The following is a 10,000-nucleotide window of genomic DNA, read 5'->3' on the forward strand; positions in this document are numbered from 1 at the left end:
CGTAGTTTGAACGACGAGGCATTTAGACGAATAAAATCGGTCCAGCCGACAGGCAATACCTTTGGTCGGCTGTCTCCAAGTGAAGACCTTTTTAGAAGGATTCTCATGTCTCCAAGAGTCATGCACATTAAAATCGGCGCAAATGTCTTTTAAAACGGTGGAACCGCCACTACCATGAGCCGGGTTCCCGCCCCTCTTATCAATATCAACATCTTCAACGCAGTTAAAATCACCGCACAAAATAAGGGGCTCAGCCCCCGACAGAAACTTATACAAATTTTTAAAAAATCCAGTACGCTCCGCAGAAATGTTAGGAGCATACATGTTACAAACTTTGAAATTACGCGCACCATCGGACAAGACGACACAGACAACACGCCCACTGTCGTCACAAGACTTTTTAACCACATCAAAATTGAAAGATGGAGAGAGTAAAATACCCACACCTCTAGATTGGGAGGAGCCCAATGCCCAAAACGCTTGGCCTCCCCATTCCTTCTCCCAGAGCACCGCTTCAGATGTTGACGAAACATGGCACTCTTGGAGGCAAACAACGTCAAATTTATGTTGACGGCAAAAGCCGAAAACCTGCCTCCTCTTCTGCGGACTACGGAGCCCACAGACATTGAGTGTAGCAATAAGAACCATGAGGCTACATAGAGAAGGAATGTCAAACAACATCGGAATGTGAGGAATTAGTGGTACAGATCATCAATTCCTTCCACACCAATTCGGTTAACAAATTGGGGGTGGACATTGTAGAGGTGCTTGAGACATAACATGGTGGTTTTAAAAAACCTCGAACAATTACCAACCTTACAAGGCACAACGTCCCCGGAGATGCCATGCGCCTTTGCAAGGTGAGATTTCAAAGACCTAAAACTATGCAAGAGTTCGTCACAACCATGAGAAATAAACTGGTTGCACACAAAGACAGCCTTATTCTTGTACAAGTCAGAGGAGATGACAATGGCTCTCGCCTTTGCTACCAAATCGGGACTTGGAGCCTGAGAGGCATCCGAAGTATCCTCATCAATGATGAGGCTTCTGGAGCCAACAGTAGAGTCAGACTCGTTACCGTCCACAGAACGAAGACTCTCCGAGGGAAACTCCTCGATAACAAGACTGGAGTCGGAATCCGGCTCCTTACGAATCTTTTTTCCTTTCGACAAAGTCTTTGCAGAGGCAGAACCCTCACTGGAATCCCCCCTACACCTTTTCCTGGAATCTTTGTCAGCAATATCAGAGTTGCCATCATGGCAGCTCTGACAAAGAAAGAGGCGATTATCGCTTTGACAAACTGGGCCCTCACAGAAAGCAAGGAGAGCAGATTCTGGAGTTATGTCTGCCTTGCACTGATGACAAGACACCACCTCCAGAGTGATTGTGTAATCCAACTCACAACCCTGACACATGTACCGACGAGTAACAGGTCGGATAGGACTGGCCGCTTTACGCCTCCTTCTCTGGGACCGGGCGCGAGGGGCCGGTACCGGAGCAGCAGATGTTGAGGGTACCTGCTCGCTAGAAGAGGAAGAAAGGCCAGGCTTAGCCAGAGAAGGAGCGGCCTCCGACAGCAAGTCCTCAGACGGCTCAACCACCGCGACCGGAGAAAACTTGGTCAGAGAAGGAGCGGCCTCCGACAGCACGTCCTCAGACGGCTCAACCACCGCGACCGTAGGAGAAACCTCCGGCTCCGCGACCGGAGAAGAAACATCCGACTTCACAGCCGAAGAAGTACCCGGGTCCACACTGCCAGGGTGACCTGGAGGCGAAACAGGATCAGATACACCAGACTCTGCGTCAGAAACATGGGCCAGTTCCGACCGATCAGTCTTATTTACAGCCTGAGGAACCCGTCCATCATGATGTTCACGGACCTGACTCACACCTGCCGGGAGCTCTTGGCTCTTAGCCCAACTGGCTCCCATCTTAATCCTGTTTGCGAAGGACAGGGGACAACGGCGGGCCGTATGTCCCTCTGCCCTGCAACTGAGGCACACAACATCGTTGGTACAATCCATGGCCAAATGCCCAATGGATTGGCATTTGTTGCAAAATGTTACTGCACAATTTGCCGACTCATGGCCTTCCTGGTTGCATCTCAAGCAGGTACGGGGCTGCCCCACATACCTGAAGAAAACCATCCTCCCGTCATACATTTTCCATGCTGATGGGATATTGCATCCCGGCTTTAAAACTACTTTGTATTGCCGGTTCCCATTTTTGATGGTCGGTCTGTCCCGGTATGTTACCATACGGGACGTGATGACGGCACAGTATTGATTTAACCAGTTCCTGACATAGTTGTCATCGAGCTCATACGGAATTCTTGTGGCCGTGACAATTATCTCCGCCGCCGCGTAAGATGACACATCCACGGCGTCTAAACCAGACAGTTTCCCCGCATACAATGTACGCTCGTGTACCGAGGAAAATGACACGTCGAATGAGTTTGGTCCCAGAGACTGAACAGCCTGAATGCTGCTCATGGGAGCCGAAACCTCGCTCAGCAAAGTAAACACTTGTTCATACGTTAACCGATCACGGTACACGGCAACTTTTATTGAAAGAGGACGCTTCATAATGCAGCTTTAACTAGAACCAAATAAAACTAAAAAGGAACCAAAATATGAGCAGACAGAGCTGCCAGAGACCCTGAAAAACACTACCTGTAAATCAGACAGCCTCCACGGACTCCACGGGCAGCAAGGGTTGAAAACGTAACGTAACTGAAGGCGTGTAACCAAACTGACACGCTTAAAGAACAACCAAGTACGAACCAATAAACTAGGCAGCCTCTCCGGGCGCTACTGGTTCTCAAACTAAATTGCTAAATTTGCCAAGGAGCAAGCCCAAGTGGAAATTTCCACTCAGACAAAATGGACACCACTGTCTGTCTCAACCCTTGAAATGCAAAACAGAGCAGCGTCCTACAATGGATGACCTCTGCCCCCTCTCAGCCCAGTCTATATAATGGGCGGGGGACAGCAGAAACTACAATGCTGCAACTAGATTTTGCAGCTGCGAAACAGGGCGAACGCCCCACAATGGATGGACCACCTCTGCCCCTCTCAGCCCAGTCAACGCAATGGGCGGGGGGCAGAAGTAAACCACAATGCTGCAACTAGATTCTGCAGTTTTAGATCAACTCATTAAAGCCCAGAGTTCAACCGACTTGCAAACCATTAGATCAACTCAATAAGCCCAGAGTTCAACCGACTTGCAAACCAATAGATCAACTCATCAAAGCCCAGAGTTCGACCGACTTTCGAACCACATACTTACGGGCAAAAACACATTGTCACAATAACGTGATCAACGTGCCGAGTTTCATGGCTTAGTTAGACAATGGTACATTCCAGGCGAGTATTAAAACTCTCTTCTAGACGCATGTTATTGTATGTGGTCCAGCGTAATAAATCTACGCTTTAACTCACCATGTTTATATAAAGATATATCACAAATTGCATCAGAAGGAACTTATTTTGTAATGAAAAATAATGCATATTCATTGTGGGTCAAAAAGTTTTACAAAACCTGTTTAATGTGCCAATAATTCATGTGACATAAATTATGATAATGAGGTAAATTTCCAATATCCCCTTTTGCTGCATTTCCTACTGAAGTCGCTAGGTGTCGCTCTCAGCAGTTAAGTCATAAAATACGCGGCAATGCACAGCTTTTCTTAAAAGATTTCTTGTTTCTTAGACAAAGCAGTCTTTCATATATATATATATACCTACTTTAGCATTGTGGGAGTTGTTACATCAGAATATATAATCAAATCTGTCTGTAGCATTGAGTCTCTTAAAATCTGTTGTATTTGATTCGAGGAATGTGAATAACTCATTACGTGAAACATTGTACCTACTGCACATCATGACAAAGTATGGATGGCATCCTTTGGAAACCCGAAAACTGATGCAAGCATGCCTTCATTATCAAATGTATGTGATGAGGAAGGTTAAACAAATGACAACTTATGCCATATATTTGATCTTTTTGTTGCTGCTTTGTACAATTTACAGTACGGTCGAAAACTTTTTTTATTTGGAAACGGATGAAAATTGATGTCTGAATGGATGCCATCCATATAATCTAATCAAAATGCTTTTATCAAGGAGCTTTCATCAACGCTCCTTGCTTTTATGACTGCGTTTAAAAATGGGGTATGGTATCCAGGCTATCCTGCCAGACCCCAACACGAAAGATATATTTTGAGGTTGGGGTATGGTATCCAGGCTAGGCTAGGTATTAGGTGATGTTGATTTGATTATATGGATGGCGTCCTTTGGAAACCCCAAAACTGATGCGAGCGTGCAAATAAAACAAAAGGTTTGGCCCAACTTTCAAGTTGCCTTCATTATCAAATGTATGTGATGAGGAAGGTTGAACAAATGACAAATTATGGCATATATTTGATCTTTTTGTTGCTGCTTTGTACAATTTACAGTATGGTCGAAAACTTTTTTTTGGGGGGGGGGGGGAAACGGATGAAAATTGATGTCTGAATGGATGGCATCCATATAATCTAATCAAAATGCTTTTATCAAGGAGCTTTCATCAAAGCTCCTTGCTTTTATGACTGTGTTTAAAAAAATTCAAGCAGCTGTGATGGTTGCTTACATGTCCATATATCAATTAACATAGTATGTTTGAAACACACCCCAAAACTCATAAGCGACCACTTCTGAGTACCTTAACGCTGATGATAACACATACGTCAGCTATCTATTATATGTATTTAGAAATCTACAATTAACATTGAATTAGATATTTATCGTACTTTACATACCAGTATCGTGCGCAGTGTATGTTCGAATTATTCGATGGAAGCCTAGCTGTGTGATACAACTTCGAAACCTGTGTGGTACGACTTTTTATCACACGGTCCGGAACACCTGTATCGAACGTTATCGCGGCCCAGGTTTGACATAAAACATATTACATGATGTATGTAGCCTTGACAAACATTTTCAAGTTCAGTCCAATATTCCAGTCAGATCTTCAGGTGGCCAAACGAAATATTAAGTCCGACCTCACAATCTTCCACATGGAGGGATCTAAGTCATGCCAATCAGTTTTTTTTTAATACGGACATCTCTAGGAGTCTTGACATTGCGATTCAAGATGTTTAAGAGGAACGATACTGCAATTTAATTTAAAGTCGTCAGTGTCTTATCTGTATCGAGTGTATGTGTCTGTGCGGACATATCTACCACAGCCTTGTACATGTCTTAAAACGTCGGAACAATCCTCAGGCCTAAGGTGGTCTTGAAGCGATATCAGCCTGGTAGAAAGCAATCTAGACGGCTGCAGTTTGATATGTTTGATAGGTTCTATTGGTAAGGGCAAACCACAATTACTATGCAATTAATGAGAAAATGTATCATATTTTACTCTATATCTACAAGCTATGTACCACCTCTCTTTCGGGCGGGCATTTAAACTGTATAATTGCAGAACCCACAAATTGCAGAAAAGGTGGGCTTTTCGCCTCCCTCTGCTTCCAAAAAAGAAGTCAAATCCAACCTGTTTAGAAATAGCCAACACTAGTAATAGAGTAGAATATTCTTTATAACTGTTCATTGTCACTTGTATACTTAGTATCTCCTATCTTTATACTATAGCTAGCACTTGCAATAAGCCCTCGGGCATGGACTTGCAATTAAACTTCTCATATAATCATCGCTAATGGTGCAAAATAACATAGCAAGGTAATGCAGGCAAACATTGTACGTGTGGACCTTCGAAGTTTTAGGCTGTTAATAGTTCCACATACCTATCACACATACAAAGTATGAACCGATTTGGCTGACCCCCATCTTCCGGCCTCTGCCTGGTTTTCTCGTGCAATGACTCTTAACAAATCAAGCTGCTGTTATTTGTAATTTCTGTTTGTTTATCAATCAATATTTACTAAGATAGCAATCTTTTTTTTCTTTCCTAACCTGGCTGTAACATTGTTACTAAAGAAGGTAATGTTTATTTGTATGACACTTTCCAGAGGAGCTGGAAAATAAACTGTTTAAAAGTGCACTATTGAAGGTTTTACTGAATGAATGAAGTATTTGTAGTTTCTTGTAAATCTGTTTCTTGTAACACTTACAGCTCATAGTCCATATTCTTGTCTCTAGATCTTTATTTTATCTCTATTCACATACTTACGATTGACATGCAGGAGTGGCATTAATATTTATTTTAGCACGTACACAAACGGACAAGACAAGACAAGTACCCTTCGTAAAGGCAAATGGATTGCCTGTAAGTGTCGTCTTCCTGACACCTTGTCTTAACAGTTTTGGCCCATGCTCAGAATTTATCATTTCTGAGTGATTAATGATATTCATTCTTGATTATTATCACCTGTTCTGTGAACTGTCTTCTCTTTTTGGTGTCTGGACCACAATCGAAAGAGACAGCATACAGAAAAAGTGTAAGGTTTTCTTGTATGGACATATTTCATATTTGGACTTATTCTTTTACTGACATGCGGTTTTCGTCATTGCATTGTTGACCAAACAGCTGGGATCAACATTTATGGTACGCCAGGACAATTTTATGTAAATTTTAGTTATACAGTCAAACCTGCCCAAGTCGACCACCCGGGGGACCGGAAAAAAGCGGTCGATTTGGACAGGTGGTCGCTGAGAAGAGTATCGACTCAAAACATGCCCGATGCAAAGTTTCCGTTGTGTTTAATGGCAAATAGCAAGCACACTGCACGTACGCAAAGAAGCGTTAATGTCAAATACAACACGCACACTGTAAATTGTAAATTTAACCCCAAGCTTTTATCGAGTTTTTATACGATACAGTGTTTTAAAGCTCAAGTATTTGTACACTAACGTTTAAGACAGTAAGGGAACTTTGATGCTGTCAGTTAACTACCATACAAGCCTTTATGCGTCGCTATGTTCTTGATCTGAAATAACTACGGTGCACCTTTCGAATTCGAAGCCCGGTACGTCCCGATAGAGTACTTACCCACAGGTGAATGTACAGTACAGTTGGACAAATGCACTCACACGTACAGATCTTTCTTAAAAAGGTATGAGCTACACAGGTCTTTCTTAAAATAAGTATGAGGCTATATAAGTTTCAGCATTCGTTCACTTTATTATGATATAGATTTTTTTTAAACTTCTATAAGAACTAAATTCGGATTTTCTTACAACGATTTCGGCACAAAATCGCGCTAGTTATCATCAAAAATCGATAAATACCTCAATTTTGAAAATGATGCGGTCGTTATGGGTCCCAATTTGGGCCGGTCGCGTTGGCCAGGTGGTCGTTGACTAAAGGTCGATTAATGCTTAAGTCAGTGGGGGAAAAAAATCGGGACCGAGAAAAAGCGGTCGAAATGGCCAGGTGGTCGCTGAGAAGAGGCGGTCGCTCGGGCAGGTTTGACTGTATGATGCCAGCAAAAACATTCAATGTGAATATCAGTGAAAACAAGTCATTGGCTACGCGCCAGTAGACAAATTAGACAAGAATGACACGAGTAATATTGCAAATGCCATTTCACATTGAGTATTTAAGAAGGACCCCTAGCAGTCAATGAAATAAATGCTGGAGATTGACCAGGTCGTCATAATAGCTGCACATTGATTGGTCAATTCATTCTACATTACCAATCAAACTTGTGTAAACACCTATCTACCGCATAAAACTCCACAACAGAGCTCGTCCAGGACAGAGGACATTTCTAAAAAATTCTACAGTACCAAGATCAACAAACAGGAGGCCCAAAATCTACTTACAGCTTCACAATAAACCCACCTACCAAAATCTATCCCAATCCATCAAGTGGTTCTTGATTATATATCTCCAAAACAATACCTCCATCTTCATGGAGGTAACAAACTTTGACATTCACGAGCGATCTAGTTCAACCGGTAGGGTAAACATACTTAAATTGCTTCGCGTCAGTGGACAACATTTACCAGCCATCACAACTTTTCCATTCTCCTACGAGAGACGAACCCACGTCGTCACAGGACTGATCTTTAACAAAAGGTGAGTGAAACGAGGAAGAAACTACTTATTTTTCTTCGAGGGTGGAATTCGAGTAGTCACCTAGGTCACAGGTTCTTCTTTTAGGGCTTCGAACGCTAGAATCAAACCTGTGTGAAAAGGGGTGTGAACAACAAGTGTCCCAAAGATACATAAGGTAAGTTTGAAATTTTCGTGGTGGGAAGTACGCATATTTCAAGACTTCTCACAAAACAACGTAATACGCTGTGAACATCGCTGTACCGCAGTGTAGTGTAATAAGGTTGATCCATCTTATGATGTAGAAAAATGACCAAAACAGTGACTTTGTTTGTATGTTTTGATCGCTTAGATACTACAATACATTAGTTACCTTGAAGTTTAACAAATTGAATTGATGGACACATGATAAGTGAAGACAACAAACTCTCTAAGATGTAATCTTTGTTGAAGTATCAATTACACTTTCTGTGTTTCCAAAGCCTTTCTTCTTTATCTTTTCCCTCTATCTGTGCCTCTAAATGTGACGAATTTCAACATGTCTGTCTCAGTGCACAATACAATAGTCAATACACCTGCACCGTGAGAAAATATGTATACGCAACCTTAGGCATGCATATGTGAACACGTGAGGTCTCCGTCACGTAACCTCTTGTGTAATTATAACGTGGAGGTTACACGAGAAGTCAAAGAAGGCGTTTAAAAACACACCTACTTTGACTTCTCGTGTAACCTCTCGTGTAACGTCCAGGTATGGTATATGTCAAGTACTACACCTAGTTATCACGCAGTGAAGCGTGCAGTTTAATTTGGTATGAGGTGGCGCATAGGAAAGGCGTCTGCTAGCCTGACCAAAGTCGCGCACCTAGCGACCGGTCCTACAATTGCCGCCTCCCTGAGGGGGTCATTAACCCCAGCCAGCGAGAAATTGTACATGTGTTAACCCACTTAAGGCGTCTGCGACAACATTGAAGTAGAGGACAATGCCACGTTATGATTACTAGTCTCGCATTGCTCCCGGGCTTGCAATCGATCATTGAATATCATAGATAAAAAGGATTTTGCGCTTTGTGTGTTTTGTTGTATTTTTAGCCATACTAGTACGCATCGCATGATACTGTATTCCCACTATAAAGTCAATGGTAAAACAAGGCTGCAGATTTATGATCACCAAGTTTTATATTTACGTTACAGTTAGCACCATGGCAGCAGTCTGTCTCAGCATCGTGCTGACGGCTGTATGGATCTCCTCTATTGACGCGGCGATCATTAAGGTACAGTGGTTTACGCATGTATGTTCTGCAAAATCCTAATACGAAGGTAAAGCCTTTCATCATTCGAAGTGTAGTCTTTGCGACAGAAAATCGAGACTGATGACTATTGGCATAGCCTTAGGAGTGTACAAATTGAAGCCATTTCATAACGGAAAATGTTGTTTTAGAAGATCCTTGTTGGAGGTCAATTCTGTCATAGCTTTGCTTACAATAAAATTAAAAACTCAAAATTGCGCATGCGCCTTTCGCGATACAATGTCACCAGAACGGGTTTCTCAAAGTACATAGGAAGTATGAGAGTACGTTCAAGAAAGTATGTTGTCGGTTACCTAAATATCTTGGGCCATGACCTCCAAAATTAACTCTTTTTTTCTCTTCGCCAAGACGAGTATGTTCTCGGTTATTCCATAGAGTGATGGGTTTATATGTAAGTCAACAGCATATAACTGGAGAAATTGTGGATGAAAATTTGTGATTTTTGGTATGCGTGTAGCGGTTGTCAAAAGGAATGCCAAGTTCGAAAACGGTTTACCTGGCGTTTTCCCACGGTACTGCAGTTAGCTTTGTATGTTTGTGCCTTTGTTTTCTGTTGATTCTGGAGATTAACATTGGAAATACAGGCATGTGATGATATTGTTTGCAACATTTATGTACGATACACGGAATATTTGAATGTACTGTTGCACTTACATGGGTCCGTGTGTCAACAGAGATTCTGAGAGTATTCG

The 10,000-nt window shown here is 42.3% G+C and overlaps 1 protein-coding gene across 1 annotated transcript in view; it reads left to right on the forward strand.

The window, feature by feature from the left end:
- Window positions 1-9,046: 9,046 nt before the first annotated feature.
- The window catches only part of LOC118427178 (protein bfr2-like), a 4,720-nt gene continuing 3,766 nt past the window's right edge, over window positions 9,047-10,000 (forward strand). The window contains exon 1 of the mRNA XM_035836816.1: window positions 9,047-9,272. Within this exon, the coding sequence (XP_035692709.1) occupies window positions 9,138-9,272 (135 nt within the window). The 5' untranslated portion in view covers window positions 9,047-9,137. The remainder of the gene's footprint in view (window positions 9,273-10,000) is intronic.

This window comes from Branchiostoma floridae, chromosome 12, assembly GCF_000003815.2.
Source record: "Branchiostoma floridae strain S238N-H82 chromosome 12, Bfl_VNyyK, whole genome shotgun sequence".
NCBI lineage: Eukaryota > Metazoa > Chordata > Leptocardii > Amphioxiformes > Branchiostomatidae > Branchiostoma > Branchiostoma floridae.